Genomic DNA, 25,640 nt, shown 5'->3' on the forward strand with positions numbered 1-25,640 from the left:
TGAGGAACACAACTTGATGTTGAGTGTTAAAAAAACTAAAGAAATGATCTTTGACCCGAGGTTGGTGGAAGATCATAGTCCAATTTTAGTTAATGAGGAGGAAGTTGAGCAGGTAACAACTTTAGAGTTTTTTAGAGGGAATTTAGGTATTTACCTTGATTCTCAGCTGCAATGGAGTCATCAAGTCATCAGCTATTGAATCTATAATATGTTATGGTTTTACAATATGTTTTGGCAATTTGACAAACTTAGATCTTCAAATCTTCAACTTCAAAATGTGGTTAGAAGAGCTAGAAAAATAATTGGTATGTTATCCCCACTTTCTCTTCAGGACATTTTTGAGAGGTCTGTTAGGAAGTCTTTAAATTATTGGTGACCCAAGCCATATTCTCCACAAGGAGTATGAGCTGATGCCCTTAGGCAGGAGATATAGGGTACCAAATTGTAAGATGAATATGTACAAATTTTCTCTAATTTCATTATCCATCAAACTTTTAAATAATAAGTGACTGAAATTGTTGTGTGGTTGAGGGTAATGTGACGGGTAATATGTAATGTTGGTGTATTATTAGGATTGTGTAAGAGTGTAATTGAATAAGTGTATTGTTCGATGTTTGATCTGCTCTCTGGATTGCCAAATTTCTCCAGAGGGAGATAATAAAAGAGAAACTAAACTAAACTCAACTATTAACAATCATCATCATTAATTTCCAGGTTGGCTGGGTTTCAAATAATATTAAAACATGTTTAATTTGATAACATTTGAATATTTAATGATATTGTACCCTTGAACTATACGTTTTCAAAACCTAAACATAATTTACTGTAAGATTCTAGATTTGATATCAATAAATGATAGCTGCAAAACAGGAATGGGTGATGAGTGAGCTAAATGTGCAATGACGGTCAGAAATAACTATCATACTCACTACTGTGTGAGCTCAAGTGCATCTCCAGAGCACGAGGGTTGCTGAAGCTCTTGTTGCATTGTGGGAAAGGGCAGATATTGGGAGTTTGGTGAGAATTGGCGTCAGTCTCTTCAGAGACGTTATCAGGTTCCCTCTGCCGCCCACTGCAATAATACATCAGGTGCGCCTGAAGGTTCCTCTCACTCCTGTACCATATCCCACACGCTTTACAGGGGAAGATGTCCTCTGAAACACAGAGACAGGCATGTGAAGGCAAACCTACAACAGTTCTGCTGAGTGTTTAATTTGACACATTATGAGCTTTATCAGTAGCATTTATGCTGCCTTCTAAAAAGTATTAAAAGTCAAAAGGTGCAAACACACCTTTTAATAATAAAGTTTATTTATTATTGAAATTCTCAACATTTGGCTATGGCATGGCATTTCTTTTTCATACTTCTTCAAAAGTGTAAGTAGAAGAGAGGAATTGTGCAATTCCTTACAAATCCCATTCCTATAGGGGATATATCTGAAGGGGCGTCTGGAGTGTTAAATGATCAGTTCACATGCACGGCTCAAATAACAGTTTTAAATGACACTTCTGCTGTGATGTTGCATGGCAACAGAGATGATTCCAGTAGGCTTGTGCCCTTTCCTCAAGGGCAAATGAAAACATTGCACCATCTGCTAGCAGCATCCTCTGTGTCAAGCTGAACTCTAGACTTCCCTGATAAAGTCAACAAACAAAGTGTTTGCAAATGGCTTGAATTTTGCAATTACAAGGTTGGTCAGAGTCCAGATATGTTTACTGTACCCCTAAACTGCAGGGCAGAACATCACGTTCCTCCAGCAGAGGTTAATCTGTGAATAACTCCAGCATCCTCTGTTTTCAGTGTAATACGTGCGTGTGTAACACATTCTGAACTGGCTCAAATTATTGGTAAGAGAGCTCAACAGTGCAGCCGCGGGAACAGGTGAGACCCCATATGCGGCAATATTGTGGCCAAGTTTTACAGCGAGACTCAACCATACGGCCTCATTGTTAAAGTATGTTGACAGTTATTAAATTTGATTCGCTGCATACATGTTTATGATGCCTGTGGACAGTTATTGAGCTTGTGTGTAAACAGAAGCAGGGCTTACTGTTGACTATAGCTGTAGGTAATATGGAGGCCATGGCAGCTTGCTGGGGCAGGAGCTGGATGGTGTCCAGAAGGCGTGCTGGGTACATGCCCTCACCGAGAGACATGTGACTGACCGCCTGCAATCGAGAGTCAAAGTCCACTGCGAATGCCACCAGCTCTTCGCCTTCCATCATGTTCTTGGTCGTGGTGCACCACAACTGACCACCTGCGTGAGACAAGAAACATTATCACTGCTGCATTTAGACACTTCAGTTTAAAAAGTATGCAAATGTTTCACCTGTAAAAACTGATTTAAACATGGAGTAGTTTGATAAATTTTTATGCAGCATTTAAATGAAGTTAAAAGAGAATGAATTACTCATGATTCTTTAAAGATGAAGTGTGTTTTGAAGTGTGAATTTTAAGCTGATAAAATTCATGTTAATATACTTTTCTCCTTCTGTCAGAAAAATTATATTCAGAGAAAATTATACATAATTATACGAATAATTTGCAGCATAGTAAAAATATTTCAAATAAATTTTGTTATTTTGAACTTGCTATTCATCAAAGAATCTTAAAGAAATATTAACAAACTATTAAGCAGAGCAACTGTTTCTTTAGGATCAAATCAGCATATAAGAATTATTTCACTGAAGACTGCAGTAATGATGCTGAAAATTCATGTGTCTTCACAGGAATAAATAACATTTTCAAATATATTAAAATAGAAATCTGTTATTTATTGTTTTACTGTATTTTAGTTCAAATAAATGAACCTTGGTGATCATAAGAGACTTCTTTTAAAAACATTAAAAATCATACCAACCCCAAACGTTTGAACTTTAGTCTGTACTATTATATTATATTATATTATATTATGCGTTTTTTTTACCTTTATTTTAATATTATTTTATTAAAATTATAAAAATGATTATACATTTTGCACACACATATATTTAGTTTTTTGCATCAAACACTAAGTTTACTGGAAATTATACAGGTATTATAATTAAACAGGAAAATGGCATACAGGAGAGCCATAAATTCATAAAAAATTAAAAAAAAAGTTTTGTTGGAAAATGACAATTAAAACATCATTTGTCCGACTAAAGGAATTTGGGGAGTATTCAGGAAACAAAACAAACAAATCACTCTTTTTGCAATTTTCATAATGTTATGCACTTCATCTTTAATTAATGTTGCTCTAAAGGGATGGTAAATATTTACGGTCTACTGTACATCTAATATTTGAGTTCAGATCAAACACTCTCTGAATACATTCAGAAAAGAAAAGAAGGGAGGGATAGATGGGAAGTCAGTGAAGGGTTTACGCTCAGATAGCATTTATCATCGCACATGGACGGATTTCAGCCACACTTCATTTGCCATTCAAGAGATTAAAGTTTTAAATATGACTATTTACAAAAAAATCTGGCTTCTGAGATAACAACAAACTATGATACGCAGATGCTAAATGGCAGAATTAGGACATTGTTTCAGTAGGGAAGCTGAACAATTAATTAAAGCTCTCAGTTAGAGATGTGCAAACACACTGATGGAGCTTCAGAGAGGAAGAGCAGCTGTTGGAAAGGTACGGAGAGAAAAAGAAAGAGAACTGAATTCCTCAAAACGGTCTGAAAGAATGATACTGCACAGTGTGAGACATTTGACTCATTGACTATTCAACTACTTTTCTGGACAACTAGCTGTCTAATAAAAATAAGCTTACAAGCACACATTTAAGGAGAAATCTTAGAATGAAATTATTTAATAATCACTGTATTTCCAAGGGGTGCTCAAAAATGAAAGATATCATACAATCAGATCAGATATATAAAAAGAAGAAAGTTGGAGAATAAATGGCTTTCTATGCAGGCGCTGACTGCGAAAGCTTCTGTGTTAGAAATGTGTGACTGCTGCCTGAAAGAGCAGCTTATCATGGTGTGAATCTGCAGCGGGGAGACACACTCTTCAGATGGGTCCTCTTCATCAGCGGGATCCTGTCACACACCACACACTGCCTGGAGAGGCTCTCTCCTTCCTTATCTCCTAATTAAAATAACAAAAACTGCCGTCGCCATCAGCGCAGATCAAAACTGTCACCTGCACCAGCAGGAGGGCGCAGGTCACCTCTGCCTGCTCAGAGTACTGCTGGAAGTTGCATGAAGAACTCATTACTTACACTAGAAAAGAAGGCAGAAATGTGATGTATGCAGGGCACTGCTGCATTGTGGGATGGCACATGAGTTGTGGCATCAAAACGGATCACTGGCAAACTTTGAGACTGCCCAGAAATAAGGTGTAATAAAAATCAGAACAATATTAGTTTTGCTGTCATGTCCTTCTCCAATGCGGATGTTTTAGCGGCTGCAAGGTGAGTTTTTCAGCAGTGGTTTTCAACTCGTTTTTCTTCAGGTTTTAAGATTCTACATCAGACATCAAGTGGCAATCAAACGCATCACATACAGTATTATACAAGTGGTATTTTAGTATTGCTTATATAATATTGCAGTATTTATTAATATTTAGAATTAGCTTTTATGTTTATATTTAAATGTTCTTTTTAATTTTAAAGTGCTTTTCTCAGTTATATTAGTTAATATGTGTGTGTGTGTGTGTGTGGTAATTAGTACTCAAATTTCAACTTGAGGTAGTTGCCAGGGCAACATTTATAATTTTCATTTTTCTTTTCTTTTTTTCAGTGGTTTTCAAGGTTTCAAGGTTTTCATCAACAAATTTATTTGAAATAATTTTTTAATAATAATTGTTAATAATTAACTGTTTTAGTTTCATTTAACAATAAAAACAATGTATAATATAAAATAAGAATATGCTTTAAACATTTGAATTATTATAAGTATAATTATTATAAATATAAATATATTATTATTAATAATGTCAACAAATATCAGCAAATTCTAAATTATTATAATGACATTTTTTAATTGCATGAAGAAATACAGAATTGATTTATAATACAAAATATAATGAGAATACAATATATAACATTAAAATAAAAAAAGTCTATATATTATTTAAAATCAAAATGTAGTTCTTAAGTTTCTCTAAACTTTGATGTTTTCAAACTTTCAGCAACTAATGACAGATGAAAATACTGTACACTGGACGGACGAGCAAAAGATAAGGGAAATGCTTTCTCCTGCCTATTAAATGCTGATTTGCCTATGCATTTTGCTATCCATAATTATATGGTTAGTTGCATTTTTAATTATTAGTATTTAGCATTTCCAATACAAATCTGTGACCCTTTCAGAACATACTTGCAACCTACCAGTTAAAAAGCATAGCTGCCCATTATCATCTTGGATATAAAATATGGATATAAAAATTGCATTTTTAATCAAATTTAATCAATGCTTTGCATTGTGGCATAAAGGGAATGTATTGTGTATACTGTACATTTTTGGCAAAAGCAGTAGAAAATTAGCATACTGTGCAGCATAATGTGAGTCTTTTAAATACTGCAGAAATAATAAGAGTAATATGCCAATATTCTATGTCAAACAAAGCCTAACTTCATGCAGTGATGAACAAAAGGCTGGCTCGAACCCTTCGCAGGTGTGTTAAATGAGTTTAGAAATATTTCCAGCTGATTCTCCTCCTCAACTTAAGGTGCTCGCAGGGTCAAAAAGTCCAACTTAAAGAACATCCACAGTTGGGATGAAGACTTCCTGTCTGTGCCATTGTAAGTTCACACACTGAAATACACAGGTCGATGGGTGGCCCTTAAGCAAGAGTGCACGCGCAGGAGACACGGGACCCCGGCTGAAAAGCGTAGCCAGCGCCGTGCTGCTTTTTGCCTGTGAGCTGTCTGCAGCAGAAGGCCTTTGTGCCGCGGCCAACGCAGTCGCAATGAAGCCTATTGTCTCTGTCCTCCTGCAGCGCACCTGATAAAAGAATAAAGAACTATGACATATTCCAAAAACAATGGAGGAATTAAGGACACACAATAAGCCAGCTGCTTCATTAAAACAATCAAAACCCGGTATCCTGTACACAGTCCAGATAACTTCTTTTCATACAATCTCCCGCTATAGAATCCACTAGCGCGAGCTCGTCCTCGCGGCCCAAACTCCCCCCTCGTTCGCACTAATGATGCTTTTAAACACTTACTTAAAGATGTTTACATAAAGGAATTACAGGAGGGTTCAGCATTATGCAATTACATGTGTAAGTCTGTGCCATTCTGATCAGACGCACCAGGATGAGCTGCAGACCGAAGCCCTCAAAAGCGCCTATAACACAGGGCACGAGCACTTTGAATGATCACTTTAAAAGATTGAGCGTGTTGCAAAAGCACAAAACATGCCTTTCTAGCTCTCGTTTGCATTCTCTTTCTGTCTTTTCATGGCAAAAGTCGACAGAAGGGTTGGCTAATGAACTGGCCGGAGGACAGCTACTCAAATGTTTGCATGTGTAAATAGTGAAAGACTTTAATAGTTTGCTGTAAAATGCATAGTTAAACATATCCGTGTTTGTTTCTCCCATCTGTCCAGACAAACGGATGCATCAGAAGCCGTAACGGCGGTGTGGAGCACAAACCTTAACGCTACGCCAGAAATGGCACTGCCAAAAATGAATCTGGGACAAAATGGATCAGGCAGCTTTTACCTTCAGACATTCAATAATTTATTCACTACAGCTGGAGCAAAAAAAAAAAAAAAAAAAAAAAAAAAGATTTGTTTATTAGAACAGAACAATGCATCTCATAACTTAGCTTTACTAGCAAGCTGCTAAAAGTCAAGTATGAAGTATTTTGAGACCTCTAAACTTCAAGTAGTTAAAAACATAAAAGACTTTCAGTTTTGTCTCTATATCAAAATAAAAGTCTTAAAATTATTCTAATACCAGCAAACAACAAGTGACTGAATAGTTGCTAATTTTTTTGTCCTCAGAAATAGATGTTCCAATTTAAAACCTGAATGAAAAGGAAACAAACACAGAGGTCCTAAAATGACCAAAAAATTTATACTTTTTGCTTTATTAAAGCATGTTCCTGATCATAATGAGTGTAAGTGGTTTACCACATGGAGTAATTTCCAATTCAATCAGTTCCCAATGGATAAAATCAATTCCTTCCCTACATTCTTTCTAGTTGAGTATTGTGTTTCACTTGGAAATGCATCAGATTATGGAAGTAAAATGGGTTGCATTTCATGCTGGCTTTGAAAAAACCTTGCCTGGTTAAGACTGACCTCAGTACAGCAATGAAATACTGTTGGTACTGCTTTGCTGACACTAATTTTGAACTACTTGTGAATGCACATCTATACTTCGAACCTCAGTAATTAATTATGAAGACCAAAAAACCAATACAAGTCTAAATAAGGGAGTCGTGTTACTGATAAGCCATCAGACTGATATGTTCCATCTCAATGTCAACAATCACTGTGTATGGCCATAAGGGGGCACTGTTCCCATACTGTACTACAGATCTGACCTATCAGAGCTCACTCTGTTCATCCCAAAACCACACGAGACCAATCTCAGACACACTGCTACTTGTCCCCTCCTTGTTTTCCCAAAAAGACAGTTTTTTGTAAGCATTTCAACCATTTCATTGTCTTGTAGTGACTGTTTTACAGTATTTTCTGAAGCATAAATGAGAATTATTGTACACATGCTTGCATTCTTTGCAGATGGGATGCACATTTGTGGAAGAGTTCAAGTAAATAAAATGACAGCAGTGATATTAGCATAAAAGGTATAAAATAAATGCATTCATGTAATGCAGTATAGCACTGTGTAGATTAGTAGCACACTGTTATGTTGTGGTGTGACATGCCGTATTGCATCAGTGCAGTATCATATAGTAGACTATGGCAGAGAGAGTACAGTAATTCCTGACTATCTGGAATGACAGAACAAGAAATATGAAATTTCTTCTCAATATTAGAAATTCCAGCTCAGAACATTACAGGTTTCCATCTCCCATCAGATACAGAAATGTGTTTATAATACTGAATGATTTATAATAGTCAAAATGTGATGTTTATTTAATGATTAAAAGCTGATTTTGACAAATCCCTTTAGAAGTACTTTTCATTTGCCAATTTGAGAATCCCACTGACAAAAGCTTTCATTTACTGTGTTTACAGCAACAGCTGTGATGAGAATTAGCATCAAAAACACATCCGCTCATCACTTTAACGTCAAGCCCAAACTTTGTTTACACATCACATGAATGTTGCAAAAGCATTTTTGGATGAAAAACGAGCATCCCGCAGCGGAAAATAAATATATTTGGCTTGAAATTACACATTTAGTGTACATGCATTATTATGGAAAAAATTAAAATAGAATTCGATCTACTTTTCATGGGAAGCGGCACAGATTAGCTCACTCATGGTAAAAAATCTTGTTAATATTCTGATTGCAGATTTAAAAGAGAGCGTTGAGCAAACATTCTCACCGAGAGCAGTGCTCACTTCGTCAGGTTACTGCGTATTGGTTGCGGCTAGTCGACATGTGTTTACTGCGGCCCCCGCTGCGAGGGACACACACATGCCACCCGTCTTGACCATCAGCGTTAATGGGACGTCACGCCTTCGTGGCAGCAGGGAGCGGTAGTGTTGAGCTGCGCAGCAGACCCCCAGCTGTGGTCGGTGGCCCGCGTCCCCTTCCCAGCATGCTCCACGCTGGGGAGCAGGTGAACGGCCGGGCTCCAGCGGGACCGCTCTCTTCCAACATGGCTCCGTCCCCGTGCCACATGGGCCCATGGACGCTTGCCCTCATGCAAATGCACGGCCTGGAAAAATGGCTCCTTCTCATCTTTGGAAACCTTGACTCAGGCCGTCTGGCAGTGACGCTTTTTCGTGGGAGATTGAGCCAGATTGATGCACCTGTCAACCATTTTGGAATATGACTGATCGCTGCGACATGGACAAATCGCAGGAGGAGAGCTGACAAAGATGTCTTGCATTTGATGGCGTTTGAGGATAAGGCGTGTCTTTTTTAGAATAATACAGTGAACCAGGGTCTCCAAAATGCGGGTTTGCAAACCCCTGGGGGTTCCTGAGGGAACTGCAGGGGGTTTGTGTGTTGATGAAACACTAGTAATGAATAATATTCAATGTAAAATTAAAATAAATAAAAGGGCCTGCCTGCTATTATTCATTAGTGCAATTATCTAAACAAAGGCAATAATTTATTAAATAACTGTATAGGTGCTCTGCTTGTTTTAAAGAGAAACATGGCAGTGTTCACAGCAAATGCAGCAAACGCCATCTCTGCATGTACTGCAAGTTTAACGTTCACTTGAGAATGCAGCATGTGCTAGGTTCACTTAGTTTACACATTTGTGTAATATCCATCTTTTTTGTGGTCGGAAATGTAAAAAATTTTTATTTTCAGCCAAAATAAAAGCAAAAGGATTTAAAATGTTTAAAGTAAAATGTAAGATACACATCTATAACTTGTAGTATAAAATAAAATTATTATGATCAAATATTCATTTTAGTTGTACTAATGCAATTTACAGTAATACATTTCTGGCTTAATTTTCGTAACAAAAAATAACTATACAAAATATAAAATATAATAATAGTAATAATTTATTATTATTTATGATCATTTATTATTAATAATAAATGATTCCATTTGATTGGGTACCTAAAGACCAGTGCATCCAAGGGGTTCTGCTGAAAAAAAAAAAAAAAAGTTTGTGAACCCCTGTAGTAAACCATACACTCATTGTTTGTCTGACCAATGGCTGATGAGGGAGTGTTTGGGAACCTGTTTGAAGGCAGATTATTTTTGTCATAATGCCAATGGGACAGAAAGACATCACCTACTGTACAATCCTACTTAAGAAACCCGAACGCCTGCACCACGACTCTTCTGTAATTCCACATATTGTGCAAAGCGTGAGCTAATTACGTCCACCGTCGCTTCGAGCGTCTGAAATAAACAGTCAGCGGCTAAAGGATCTAATTGCGTTTGTCGGCTGGTGCGGAGGGAGGACACTGCTGCCCTTGCACAGTGCCATGCTGTCGTCCTGGCACGGCCCGTCCACTGCCCCAGGTACTGCCACACGGCCATCTGGAGCTGACATCTGCCTCTCTATTGATCATAAGGGTTTAGCACTTGATCAAACAGACTGCGACAGGAAATCGCTCTTTTCCCCACAGTAAAGGTGGGCGGCAGGCACGAGGGTAATAGAGTGGAACAGATTCGCTGGGTCTCGCCGCAGCACACACCAGCCCTGGCATCCACAGCAAACGTGGAACGGGCACTGGTGGAAACGCTGTGCCAGGGTGTGCCCACTTCAGCTGGTGTGTGTGTGTTTGTGTGTGTGCGGCAAGACAGTCGTCCCAGGAGAAGAAACAAAGGGTAAAGGGACTGTTTTGAAATGAAAATCCTTCCCGCTGATGTCTACAGCATCATTAAAACTTCTCGATATGCGTTGAAAGGCTTCACTTCGCAGCACGCTTTGGAAAATGACACAAAATGGCAAAAGAGTTTGGAAACGTGTCAAAAACAACCCAAATATATCCCAAAATATTTACAGGGATAAATGCGCCAGATGGGGAACGTTCTGCTTTTTTCAGGCGCAAACATACTCTGCAGCTCAGGATATGCTGAATACAGGAACATTTTAATGAGCGCAAAACATCTGCTAAACTCCTCGTGCTAGTCCGGTCAAACACTTCTACACCACACTCAACATTTCATAACATTTATGCTGATTTAATCCTTTGAGCTGCATAAAACACTGTGGTGAATATGTTTATATTGTTGTGAAAATACAGCAAATAAAACAACTTATTATAAATTGTTTTTATTCACTTCATATACAGTGTACAAGTATTTGTACATTTCACACATGCTTAAAAAATGTTTGTGATTCTCTCCTCCTCCTCCTGCCCCTCATTTCTCCTTCCCTCCACTGATTAAACCTGTCTCACATTTCTATTCAATCTCAGGGCACCAAAAGCCAGATGCGCAAGGTGCTTCCACTTTCACAGCTTCGCAAAGCGATAGAGGGAGACAGAAAGAGAGAGAGAGAGAGTCCTGTAGCCCAAGGAAGAACAAGTTGAAAGTACGAAGGAGGAGGAAAAAAAATATGACCAGGGGATGTGATAAAAAATTATCAGCGAGTGTGTTTTCCTGTTTGGTTTTAATCTACATTTAATTAAATTCTTATCTGCTGTGTGCTTATGGCTGCATTTGAATGGCACGACTGCATTCATTATGAATGGTAAAATTGAACTTGGCGCATTGTGTGTGGCCCAATAAAGCAACAAGGCTCACTGCGGTGCATGCAGGAAGAAATCAAGTCAATTAAGATGCTCGTTAAATTACCACTGTATCAAAACAAGGAGCGCCGCACACTCCATAATACAATCCTGACAGGCAGAATGCAAACAGTTACTGTGTTTAATATACATCAGCCCGTCCCGTCCTGAGGGTCCAGATTTACTGGCCTGAGAGGGATCCAACTAGGGTCATTACATCAAGAGGTCAAATGAAATGAATTTGTATAAAATACCAGACTGTTAAAATATGTCTCCACCCCCAGCAACTGTAGGACATTTGTAGACTGATTCCCTTAGAAAAGTGTAAACACTGTGACACCACCAAACTGTGTTTGTCTATGCATTCTGATTAGCATCACTGGCTCAACCAATGGGATGAGATTAGGGTGGGATTATGAGGTTATCTGACCAATGATGGACAGGAAACAGTTTAAAAAACAATGCTTCTTTAACTTCTGAAATTTATGAAAATTGAAAGTAAAGACTTTTATAATGTCACAAAAGATTTATTTCAAAAAAAAACTCTTCTCTCTTACACTCTATACACAAAAAAAAACCCAAAAAAAATTCCACCACAAAACATTGATTATTGTTTTATGTTTTTAACATTGATAATTATATAAAAAATACATTTAAAAAAATCATCATATTAGAATAATTTCTGAAGGATCATGTGACACTGAAGACTGGAGTAAGGATGCTGAAAATACAGCCTTGCATCAAAAGAATAAATCACATTTTAAAATATTCAAATATAAAAGTGTTATTTAAAATTGTAATATTTCACAATAATTCTGTTTACTATATTTTGATTAAATAAATGGTGAGCACAAGAGTCTTCTTACAAAACATTACAACTTTTAAAGACTCTAGCTGTTTTACCAGTAGTGTGTGTGTGTGTGTGTGTGTGTGTGTGTGTGTGTGTGTGTGTGTGTGTGTGTGTGTGTATATATATATATATATTATTTAAGTCTCAAAAATCCCAAAATGTGATCAGTAATATCTATATTTCTTTCTCTTAATCAGCAACTATCAAAAAAATACTTCTAAAATCTTGTTTCTTATTTAGCGCTACACTCTTCCTGAATGTCCACAATGACCTCATTTGTTTATTTTTGTTCCTCTTAAGACAGACTCGAGAGTCAGACTGACAGTTAACTGAAGCACAACTGAGAACTCCATGAGTTAATGAAAGAGCTGAGGAACACGTTACAAGAAAAACACCAAAAATCCATAATGAGTCAATAACTGCTGACTCCAAGCATGTTTAATAATGTCAGAAAGAAAGCAGACGTACATGTGCTGCATCAAAAAGAGTGCAGTGATATACAGCAATGCCTTTGACGAAGAGCAGGATTTGCAGGATTCCATATGACAGAGCGATTCATCAGAGAGTCACAACGCAGATGCTACAGTCAGACCTTCCAAAATCCTTCAATTCAGATCAGGCCTCTGCATGTGTGTGTGTGTGAGAGAGATGAATGGCCGCGGTGCGACGCAGAGGGATCGCAACAGATAATCACGTCTCTCTCGAGCGGCGGCGGAGAGCTCAGATCTGCTCTTTTAAAATAATGTCGAGGGAGTAAAGTGTCTCCAAAAGCCCCTGCGTGCAGGTTATCTTGGGCATTCTGTGTTTGCCGTTCAAATCTTAACGGGACACGAGCAGGTGCGGAGAGCAAATACATCTCGAGTGGATAGGAACTGGAGTGGAAATGTTGTTGCAGAGGAGGGAAAGATTAGCTGTCACATGGGCCTACCGAGATGAAAGTCTCTTCCGATGGCTTTTATTCTCTCCATATAAAGAACGAGGGAAAACGGGGGTGGGGAAAAAAACGATGAAATGTGCAGCACACCTTGTACAACTTAATTTTATGATGTCCATTACCTCACTTCCACCATCACACTTCTGTCTGCGCAAAATTCACAGATCATCAGCTGTTGGGGAGTAGCTTACAAAATGTAGTTGTACTACTAATTCCACTACATGTTTTACTGCATGCTTTACATTGCATTGTTAAGTCCGATTCATTTTTGTGAATAAGTTTGTTCTGATATTTGTTTTTAAATGAACTCATTAAACAGCACTTAAAATACCATAAATTTAATGTTAATATGACTATATCACACTATTTATTGTATAATAGTATGTATTTTTAATATATAATTTATATCTAATTATTGTAATTTTATATTACAGTATATTTTGCTATAAAAATAATTAATTCATTCATTTCCACTGATTAATTTGGAATCTGGTGCAAACAAATTATTTTCTGTTTACACCTACTTATTTTACATTTTTCTTTTTGTACAAAATTATATATTTTATGTAAATTAGCCAGTGATGCTACCATATAATTATATATAATAAATATACATATCATATAATTCTATTTAATTTATAATAATTAAATTAACATATAATTTATATTTACATTTAAATAATTTAATTTAATAATGTCATTTTTATTTATTTAAATAATTGTATTATATTTAAAACTATATATTAATTATGTTAATTATTTATATGAATTATATATTTATTTCTATTATTTATGATTTATAATATATATTTATTCAATAACATATTTTTTTCATTAACATCTACTGCTAAATTGAAGCATTTTTTTTGGGGGGGGGGCAGTATAGTAAGTACATATACAGTACTTTCATGCAACAATAAAGTAGCTGCAATGTAGTCAGATACCTCTTGTTAACAGCATGCAAGTCTTATACTTTAAATTATGAGTAGATTATACCTTGGCAAGCTACAGTATTCAGGTAGCTTCTGCAATACTAGCATGTCTAGTTGAGACTTGCATATACACTGCCATCCTCCAAAAACAATTCAAGAGAACTTTATTTATGCTGCCATTTAAATATGATGAGGGTCAAATACATAAATCTCTTTAATGACAGTGGATTGCAGATTGCTCTTTTGTTTATCTTTTAAATGAACACACACACACACACACACACACACATCTGAAACATGCCAGTCTGTGGCGGCAGCTTTTGATATGCTGTCTGAATGATTCATTTAGCTCGCGGTTTCAATTGTCTCTGTAATTGACCACCGCACTGGCACGTGACACCATCACCCGTTCGTTATCTACACGGTGGCCCCGTTTGGGCGGCGTTGAACAGCGGGTCTGTGAACTTCTCACGGCTGATGGCAGAGACTGAAAATTAACCCAACTTCTCATTATCATCATAAAGCATTTCTTCAGCGACAGCGTGACACCTGCAACCTTCATTTGCACATGCTAAAACAATGCAAAATGGCCAGTGTTTTTATTTTGCAGCTAATGTATGCACTTCATACAGAATATTCATTTTTGAGCATCAAACTCATGAGTTTGGAATATTAATTTTAAACTTATGGGTAGTTAGCATATTATACTCTTAGAAAGTGGACTGCGACATGTTTTTTGTTTGTTTGTTTTTTGCACCAAAACCATTTTCTTAATAATAATGATTATACATACATTTTGTAGTTTATTAATTTTTTTAAATTTTTTAAAATTATTATTATTATCTATATATTGTATTATTATTATTATCAATTATTATTGTTTAACAATAATAATTGGTCATTTTAACCAGGAATACCACAAGTGTAACAAGGTAGGGGGAAAAAATCCTAATATATATATATATATATATATATATATATATATATATATATATATATATATATATATATATATATATATATATATATACTGTATATACCCTGTGCAAGAAAGTCAATCATTTTTATCCAATGTAATTATTTTAACTAGCATTTTCAGGAAAAGCTAAAATCTTTAAGCAGTGGTACCCAAACTACAGCTACTAAAATATACACAATATACTTGTGGAGTTGATTAAACATACAAAAAAATTGGCATCAACTACCATTATAAAAAGAAATGATGATTTTGATCTGTCGATCTAGTTTATTGCCATTTTACTTGTGAAACTACACTGCAAAAATGCTTCAAATCATGGCAAATTTGCCAACTCTTCAAACAAGCAAACAAAGCTGTGAAAATAAATTTTGGACAAAATCTAGTTGACTTGTCATCAATCATTTACGATAAGTGTAAAAAAAAAAAAAAAAAAAAAAAAAAACTCTACTTTTTTTAGCTTTTGTCTTGCAGAGTTCACAGTATACCTCAACTCCTGCCAAGCCCTGCGCTCGGAATACATTTGGTTTTTCTAATTTTAATTTAAATATGGATATTTGTGGACAGCCAGTGGTGCGGGTAACACACTGCCGTCATTCGTCGAGTCTTTCTCTGGCTGGCTGAGCTAAGCAGGTTTAGAAGGACACTCTCCAATGAGACGAGCCGGAGACTTTGGCAGGAGCATCACAGCAGTCCAGTTATCCTCAGAGAAAGTCTCCGGGCCAGCTGTGATGCGTGCGGCCTGGGTTTATTGATTGCTTCCACCAGCTACAGCGCATCAGTGCATCGAGCCCGAATCCGGGACCATCGTTTGAGTCCGGACGCCCCCCACACCTCATTAACGGCCCTTTGACAGGCCACGGCACTAATGCGGCCTTAATCTGCTCCAAATCACTCTAAATGTCAAGCTTGGGCAGGGGACTTCAGGCTCAATGCACCAAGCGCTTAGCGGACGACACACTTGCCCCAAAGCCACCACCACCCTCCCAGCCCCTGATCTCAACTCATTTCTGCTTTCAACTTTTGTTTCAGTGCAGCATTACCATGCACTTTTAAACCCACACCCTCGCTCGCTCTCATCCTTAATGAGAAACAACATCTCTAGCTGAAGGAGAGAGAGAGAGAGAGAGACGGGCAGTTTATTAATAATCGAGTTGTGGAATGTTATCAGACCGCACACAATCCGACCAATAGTTTGCCCTGATGGTAGCTGGGTTCCTCATTAGCTGAACATATTTAATCCAGAAGTTTCTTATCAAATGTCACACCTGCATCTCCAAATGGCATTTCCACATTCAGTGGCATGTATTTGGGAGATGACGCTCCAAGGTGCTTTACGGAGATTAAGCGGCAGAGAGAGTGTGAGCTTATTTTATCATTGAGCGGGTCTGGAATGAATCCAAGGAGTTTTTGTCTTGTTGTTGTAATTAGAAAGCCTTTTAAGTGATAACGGCTGCATAGGAATATGAATATGGAGCGATCGGGCCTGTTCTTTTCTCTTTTTCCATCCTCCCCCCCTCATATTTTCTTTTTTTTTCTTCTCCTTTTCAATTGTTGAATGCAGCGTTTTTGTTGTATGCTGTAGCAAGGATTAACTCTGGCTTCTGAAGTTTAATGAAAGACTTGAAAGTAGGCAAATGCCCCATTGGGGAACTCGCTCACTTTTGGCTCTTTTCCACTCCTGACAACATTTTCCTCCATAAAAATCAAAGGACAGCCGTGACCAGAACGCTCTCTCTGTGGCCTCACGCTAACACAATAAATCACTCTCTCCTGTGCTGATGCACCAGGACACTTCAAGAGGACATTAGGTTTACCTTACACACCATAACCAGCGATGAGGGTAATACATTACATAATCAGACTACTTGTTTGGAAGTATTGCATAACTTCTTGGATTTACATCAGAGTTGAATATATTATAAAAAATATTATATAAAAAGTTTGGGGTGCTTAGTAACTTTTTCTTTTATGTTTTTTTTTCGAAGACACCAACAAAGATGCACTTATTTTTATCCAAAATACAGTAAAACAGTTTATTTAAAACGTTGAATAAACGTAATAAAACTATAGATATTTCAGTTTACATTGAATCCGTTTTTATTTTTAGATTTTATTTTAGTTTGTTATTTTAGTATAATTGAGAAACTATTACAGTTTTTAATAATATTTTCATAAACATTTTCATTTCTATTTTATATACAAATTTTTGCTAATATTATTATACAAATTTTGTGTCTTTTCATCTTTCATATATATAATTATTTATTTTCGTTTTAGTTTTTAGTTATTTTAGAACATTAAGTTAAACTAAATTAAAATGAGAAATGTTGCCCTGTCGATTTAAACTTTTTTTTAATATATTTTATTTCAAGAAAAATTTTTTTAAATGGTTTTAATTCTAGTTTCAGTATTTGTTTTAGTTATCTACACCATACACAAACATAAAAATAACAAGAAATCAACCAAACAAAATAAAGAATATATAAAAATATAATGATTTTAATTATATTTACTGAGAACTGTAAATAAAAAATGAATAGTAATGCTCAAAATTGTGGCTGTAGGAATGGAAGGCTCACATTTTAGTAAAAAGAGCCAATTGCCCCTTTGCACCAATATTTCAATCAAGAAATGCAGATCTATTATTTGCATATTATTTGGAGTAATGCAACATGCTTCTTTTGAAAACATGTCACTGCTGTCCTAGCATGAAAACAAAAGTCTGCGACAAAACTACTGCAAAAAGGGAAAGAAAACGATGACTGCACTTAAAGTGCACACAGAGGCAAGAAATGCTTTACTCTGAACTCTCTACACTGATACTAATTTCTCAAGGTCTCACTGGCATTATCTAACGAGAAAGAGGAGAGAGCGAGATACAGAAGGAGAGTCAGTGCTCATTCCCTGGTGTGCATCCAGTAAAGCTGCTCACCATCAGCCCAGAGATAAGTGCAAAACTGAGAGGTATTGATCCAGTAATAGCAGCTGATGCTTTGACGCCCGACACCTTAACCCCGCAGACATAATGTCACAGCCCTCTTAACACCACCCGACTATCTCCCCTCACCTGTCAAACCCCGTAATATGCTTCTCAAAGCTCACCCTAAATCACCCAAATCATCGCACCCTTCACACGTTATTTATTTTCCATCTATAACGGAGTGCGAGAGAGAGAGTGCAGAGAGAGCGAGCAGCCACATAGTGATTTACAGTTCAAGTAAAAAAAAGGTTACGCCTGTTTTTTCTTTATTTATCCCCAAAGACCTACAACATCTGTCAAGGCGAATGTATTCTCTCAGCTCCTATCATTGTGTGGAGCTCCATGCCGCAATTACAGAGGAACCGAAGGCTGATTGTGTGAGACTACGCGCGCATGACAAATACAGCGGCGAGGGTGAGGGGGGGCTCCGGCGCATCCTCAATGGCGCAGCCGGCTTAGACGCTCTCATTAACGCAGAGCTCGCCACTGTAACGACGCTCTAATACAGTTGGATAGGTGTGAATAATACCTAATGCCACCTAATTACTCCAGCGCTAATATGGCGGTGCGCTCGGCAACAGTGACGCCTCTAAAGTAACGGCAGTATCTGGAGAGAAATCGTGCAGCTTTTGAGTCACCCAAGGGTGAGCATGATAATTAACTGAGTAAAGAGATTTGTTGCTTTTTTATGAGGAAGAAAGGGAGAAACAATTGCTTGAGATAAACAATCCAAATACCTTCTCATTGTTACTGAGGTTTGCCTGAATATTGAATGTGAAATATGAGGAGTCAAAACGTGTTTGCACTAAAGTTTGAAGTCCTCGTGTCAAACATCACTGGTTTTTGGGTTTCTTATCATTGACATCAAACATGATGTGTCACTTTTGAATAGAGCGCTGAAGGGACGACATATTTTTGTAGGCCTAACCGATAGTTAGCATCACCCTGAATCCCTCAATGAAACCCCGAGGAGGATTTTTTAACCAATGCAACAGGCATTAGGTAAAAAAGCTAAAGTTTAGGCATTAAATGAACTAAACCACAGCTAGTGTAAGATAAGCATTTATTGTTAAAAAGTATATATATATAAAACGTATATAATATATAAAATGGATGATTGTTTCACTAGATAAGACCCTTATTCCTCGGCTGGGATCGTGTAGAGGCCTTTGAAGCTGCATTGAAACTGCAATTTGGACCTTCAACCCACTGGCTGCCATTGAAGTTCACTTTATGGTGAAAAAATTCTGGAATGTTTTCCTCAAAAACCTTAATTTTTTTTTGACTGAAGAAAGAAATGACACAATTGATGACATGGGGGTGAGTAAATAATCAGGAAACTTTAATTCTGGAAGTGAACTAATCCTTTAAGCTTTCGTCAACTCTTTTCATTTTTATTTTGAATCTACAAATTGGAAAGTTCTAAGAGTTTGTAAGGTTTGAAAAAGCAGACTAGTGAGAAGATGAGTTTGGCGTGATGATGTATAATGTCCTCGAAAACCTCTAGTCCCATTTTGACACCTTTTTCAAAACCTTTTTCCAAGACAGTTAAAAGTTTTTAGAAAAATCTTGAGTATTACTGATGTGTTTTATGTTAACCACAGGCCTTTTTTCAGGCTTTTATCCAAAAACTTATTTGAAAAACCCACTGACTTCAAGACATTGGCAACAGAAGTTCAAAAATGAACTTCAAAAATGATTTCCTGCAGCACTCCATTACGTTCTGACTGGAAGATTTTAAATTGCAGTCTTTTCCTTGCATAAAACTATCAGACTGCTTCAGAAAAAAACATTTTTGTCTTTTTCAAAGCAAGGGAGAAACAGATGTAATGATGTCAAACATGATTCTTAAATGTATTATCATCGACAGGTCTATTTGAAATTGAGTGAGATTTCAGTAAACGGTGGAATTCATACTAATTCATGTTTTTTAGGGGGTTTAAAAAAGAAAGGGGTTAACACAGTTACCAAAATAAACCAAATATTTTCACATTTATTGTTCACATGAAAGCTAAAAGGCATTATTAATTCAAATAAGGCTTGTCAAGTTGTTTTGTTGCGCCAGGCTTGACGTCATGATGTTTCTCACCAATAACATTAAATCTGATGAAACTCAATGAACCATATTTGAACTGGATGGGAATAGAGCAGAAGACAAGATTTTCCTCACACTAAGCACACTTGCTTGATACAACTTCATTTTTCTTTCCCTTTCACAAGAAAGAAAACCAATCCAAATATCTTTGCATTGTTGTTGATGTTCACTTTTAATACTAAACACCACCGTTTACCTTTCAGCTTTGCATTTTTTTTGTTTTTTTGTTGAGGAACTGTCAAAGGGTAGATACTGCCCTTTGCTAAAGGATATTGCCAAACATTGACATTATATGCAAATGTTGTTTTTATGATCTGGCAGGCAGTACAGATCCTGTCTTGGTCGAGACTGTTCAGCCCACGGCAACTTCCCAAAGCCACGCCGCTGAATCAGGCCCTCTAATGAGATCTCAAGGGCCGCAGTTAGAGCGCCACTTTTGTACCGCAGCAGTTGAGGATGTACAGCAACAACTCCGGAGCCCCCCATATGTTGCCCAGGAGGCTGACAGACTAACCCAGTGTTTCAGACAGTACAAGCGATCCCCGCTCTCTACTTCCCTTTTACCATGAGCTCAGACACACAGTGAAGAAGGTGATGGAACATCAAGAGCTCTGCCAGTCGAGTGCAACTTTATTTACGTCCCTTCGGGTGTTTGCTGCAATAGCTCATCTGGTTGTGAGTGTTGAAAGGCCAATGCAACCTGACTATCGGCATTTGCAGTTACCCAAGACTGCTGGTAGTTGAGGAAAGCCAGAAAAATGCAAGAATCACACCCACATACAAAACAATTTTTGACCCACGAAAAATATCCATGTTTGTATCATTGGAAAAAAAAAAAAAAAATACTTAACATTACAATATTTCTCACACACACACACACACACACACACACACACACACGACACACACACACACACACACAATCACACACACACCACACCACACACACGTATATTCATATACAGTATAATAAATATATATCATATACAATTTTCGTCTAATGATACAGATATTTTTTAGGTCAGTTTTCTGTTTTTTATGTATGGTATATTATTTAGGTAGCATATCAAAAAAGGCAAAAGCAAATTAAAGACAAATAGTAAATATACAAAAAATATTAAATAAATAATCAAATATATCAGAATCATATACAGTTTAAAGGCAAAAAATAAATGTATAATATAAATATCATATCAAAAAAGATAAACAAAAAATAATAAAAAAACAAAACATACACACACACACACACACACACACATTTATATTTTTATAAATAATTATTTTTATATAATATTTTTATTTTTATTTTTATAGATTTAAAGTTAGTTTGTTCAATTAAGTTTACATACGACAAAAATCTATACAAGTATTTTTAATACATAAAAATCATATGATAATAGTTTTTTTTTTAATCATTATATCAATAAAAATAATATAATCATGAAAGTAAAAACCTTAAGAAAAACTTTAGCATATGCATATTCATTTATGCTTTACAACTTTAGACTTTAATTATGCCTATTAAAAAGCTAAAATTTATTAATAATAAACACAAATAAATAAAAAAATAAAAAGTCAGAGTAAATTTTTTTTCTTGTATAAAAGTTAAGATAAAAAGTACACATAATTAAGTTTTGATGTCTCTCTAATATTGGTAACCAGACAGTTAAACAGATTTTGAAGAAGATCATGTGACGTGGAGTAAAGAATTAAAAGCTCTGACAGATACAATGGATGTACTCTGGACATCTCAAACAAACAGAACAGTGCTTCTGGAGCTTTCTCTTTAACGGTTTTAATCCTTAAATATCTCCTCCAATTAAAGCATGTCTTCTGTCCCCTTTAATAAAAACTGTTTTTGGCTCCCTAACACAAAGCTGCCATCTCTGTGGTTTCCTCTCGACTCAAATCTTTTGCTCTCCGCCTGCCTTTGACCCTCAAAAGCAGAGAAGAAGAAGTCAGCAGGCCTTATTTAACAAGCCCTTTTTTCAACATACTGTCTCATCCTGCAATGAAGATCTCCATCTCACAGTGGAGGAATTAATGGAAGAGATTAGGATCAGGCATATGCCATTAGCCTCAAATGAAGTGCTTCACGCTGAGGAGAATAAGAGGCAGATGTGGCGAGATAGCACAGGCAGGAGCAGGAAATGGCAAAGAAAGTGTGCAAATTGGGCTTACACATCCATGAAACAGTATTATTAATCAAATTAGCCCCAGGTTTTCCCCGCCCATTGTGACAAAAAGGAAGCATGCTTCTTTTGAAAAACAATGTCACTGCTGTCCTAGCATGGAAAAACAAAAAGTCTGCGACAAAACTACTGCAAAAAGGGAAAGAAAACGATGACTGCACTTAAAGTGCACACAGAGGCAAGAAATGCTTTACTCTGAACTCTCTACACTGATACTAATTTCTCAAGGTCTCACTGGCATTATCTAACGAGAAAGAGAGAGAGAGCGAGATACAGAAGGAGAGTCAGTGCTCATTCCCTGGTGTGCATCCAGTAAAGCTGCTCACCATCAGCCCAGAGATAAGTGCAAAACTGAGAGGTATTGATCCAGTAATAGCAGCTGATGCTTTGACGCCCGACACCTTAACCCCGCAGACATAATGTCACAGCCTCTTAACACCACCCAACTATCTCCCCTCACCTGTCAAACCCCCGTAATATGCTTCTCAAAGCTCACCCTAAATCACCCAAATCATCGCACCTTCACACGTTATTTATTTTCCATCTATAACGGAGTGCGAGAGAGAGAGTGCAGAGAGAGCGAGCAGCACATAGTGATTTACAGTTCAAGTAAAAAAAAGGTTACGCCTGTTTTTTCTTTATTTATCCCCAAAGACCTACAACATCTGTCAAGGCGAATGTATTCTCTCAGCTCCTATCATTGTGTGGAGCTCCATGCCGCAATTACAGAGGAACCGAAGGCTGATTGTGTGAGACTACGCCGCATGACAAATACAGCGGCGAGGGTGAGGGGGGGCTCCGGCGCATCCTCAATGGCGCAGCGGCTTAGACGCTCTCATTAACGCAGAGCTCGCCACTGTAACGACGCTCTAATACAGTTGGATAGGTGTGAATAATACCTAATGCCACCTAATTACTCCAGCGCTAATATGCGGTGCGCTCGGCAACAGTGACGCCTCTAAAGTAACGGCAGTATCTGGAGAGAAATCGTGCAGCTTTGAGTCACCCAAGGGTGAGCATGATAATTAACTGAGTAAAGAGATTTTTGCTTTTTTATGAGGAAGAAAGGGAGAAACAATTGCTTGAGATAAACAATCCAAATACCTTCTCATTGTTGCTGAGGTTTGCCTGAATATTGAATGTGAAATATGAGGAGTCAAAACGTGTTGCACTAAAGTTTGAAGTCCTCGTGTCAAACATCACTGGTTTTTGGGTTTCTTATCATTGACATCAAACATGATGTGTCACTTTTGAATAGAGCGCTGAAGGGACGACATATTTTTGTAGGCCTAACCGATAGTTAGCATCACCCTGAATCCCTCAATGAAAACCCGAGAGGATTTTTTAACCAAATGCAACAGGCATTAGGTAAAAAGCTAAAGTTTGGCAATAAATGAACTAAACCACAGCTAGTGTAAGATAAGCATTTATTGTTAAAAAGTATATATATATAAAACGTATATAATATATAAAATGGATGATTGTTTCACTAGATAAGACCCTTATTCCTTTCATGCTGGGATCGTGTAGAGGCCTTTGAAGCTGCATTGAAACTGCAATTTGGACCTTCAACCCACTGGCTGCCATTGAAGTTCACTTTATGGTGAAAAATTCTGGAATGTTTTCCTCAAAAACCTTAATTTTTTTTTGACTGAAGAAAGAAATGAACACAATTGATGACATGGGGGTGAGTAAATAATCAGGAAACTTTAATTCTGGAAGTGAACTAATCCTTTAAGCTTTCGTCAACTCTTTTCATTTTTATTTTGAATCTACAAATTGGAAAGTTCTAAGAGTTTGTAAGGTTTGAAAAGCAAACTAGTGAGAAGATGAGTTTGGCGTGAAGATGTATAATGTCCTCGAAAACCTCTAGTCCAGTTTTGACACCTTTTTCAAAACCTTTTTGCAAGACAGTTAAAAGTGGCTTTTAGAAAAATCTTGAGTATTACTGATGTGTTTTATGTTAACCACAGGCCTTTTTTCAGGCTTTTATCCAAAAACTTATTTGAAAAACCCACTGACTTCAAGACATTGGCAACAGAAGTTCAAAAATGAACTTCAAAAATGATTTCCTGCAGCACTCCATTACGTTCTGACTGGAAGATTTTAAATTGCAGTCTTTTCCTTGCATAAAACTATCAGACTGCTTCAGAAAAAAACATTTTTGTCTTTTTCAAAGCAAGGGAGAAACAGATGTAATGATGTCAAACATGATTCTTAAATGTATTATCATCGACAGGTCATATTTGAATTGAGTGAGATTTCAGTAAACGGTGAATTCATACTAATTCATGTTTTTTAGGGGGTTTAAAAAAGAAAGGGGTTAACACAGTTACCAAAATAAACCAAATATTTTCACATTTATTGTTCACATGAAAGCTAAAAGGCATTATTAATTCAAATAAGGCTTGTCAAGTTGTGTTGCGCCAGGCTTGACGTCATGATGTTTCTCACCAATAACATTAAATCTGATGAAACTCAATGAACCATATTTGAACTGGATGGGAATAGAGCAGAAGACAAGATTTTCCTCACACTAAGCACACTTGCTTGATACAACTTCATTTTTCTTTCCCTTTCACAAGAAAGAAAACCAATCCAAATATCTTTGCATTGTTGTTGATGTTCACTTGAATACTAAACACCACCGTTTACCTTTCAGCTTTGCATTTTTTGTTGTTTTTTGTTGAGGAACTGTCAAAGGGTAGATACTGCCTTTGCTAAAGGATATTGCCAAACATTGACATTATATGCAAATGTTGTTTATGATCTGGCAGGCAGTACAGATCCTGTCTTGGTCGAGACTGTTCAGCCCACGGCAACTTCCCAAAGCCACGCCGCTGAATCAGGCCTCTAATGAGATCTCAAGGGCCGCAGTTAGAGCGCCACTTTGTACCGCAGCAGTTGAGATGTACAGCAACAACTCGGAGCCCCCCATATGTTGCCCAGGAGGCTGACAGACTAACCCAGTGTTTCAGACAGTACAAGCGATCCCCGCTCTCTACTTCCCTTTTACCATGAGCTCAGACACACAGTGAAGAAGGTGATGGAACATCAAGAGCTCTGCCAGTCGAGTGCAACTTTATTTACGTCCCTTCGGGTGTTTGCTGCAATAGCTCATCTGGTTGTGAGTGTTGAAAGGCCAATGCAAACTTACTATCCATTTGCAGTTACCAAGACTGCTGGTAGTTGAGGAAAGCCCAGAAAAATGCAAGAATCAACCCACATACAAAACAATTTTTGACCACAAAAATATCCATGTTTGTATCATTGGAAAAAAAAAAAAAAATACTTAACATTAAAAATATTTCTCACACACACACACACACACACACACACACACACACACACACACACACACACACACACACACACACACACACACA

General features: G+C 37.0%; 1 protein-coding gene across 4 annotated transcripts in view; it reads right to left on the reverse strand.

Annotated features, from left to right (window-relative positions):
• LOC109071881 (zinc finger protein ZFPM2-like) overlaps positions 1-25,640 on the reverse strand; it is a 143,489-nt gene that overhangs the window by 4,169 nt on the left and 113,680 nt on the right. For all 4 annotated transcript variants that reach the window (XM_042741601.1, XM_042741600.1, XM_042741598.1 and 1 more), the window contains 2 exons: positions 2,052-2,258; positions 930-1,154 (listed from right to left, as the gene is read on the reverse strand). In XM_042741601.1, coding sequence (XP_042597535.1) covers positions 930-1,154; positions 2,052-2,258 — 432 coding nt within the window. The remainder of the gene's footprint in view (positions 1-929; positions 1,155-2,051; positions 2,259-25,640) is intronic.

The sequence above is a fragment of the Cyprinus carpio genome, chromosome B16 (assembly GCF_018340385.1).
Source record: "Cyprinus carpio isolate SPL01 chromosome B16, ASM1834038v1, whole genome shotgun sequence".
NCBI classification, from domain to species: domain Eukaryota; kingdom Metazoa; phylum Chordata; class Actinopteri; order Cypriniformes; family Cyprinidae; genus Cyprinus; species Cyprinus carpio.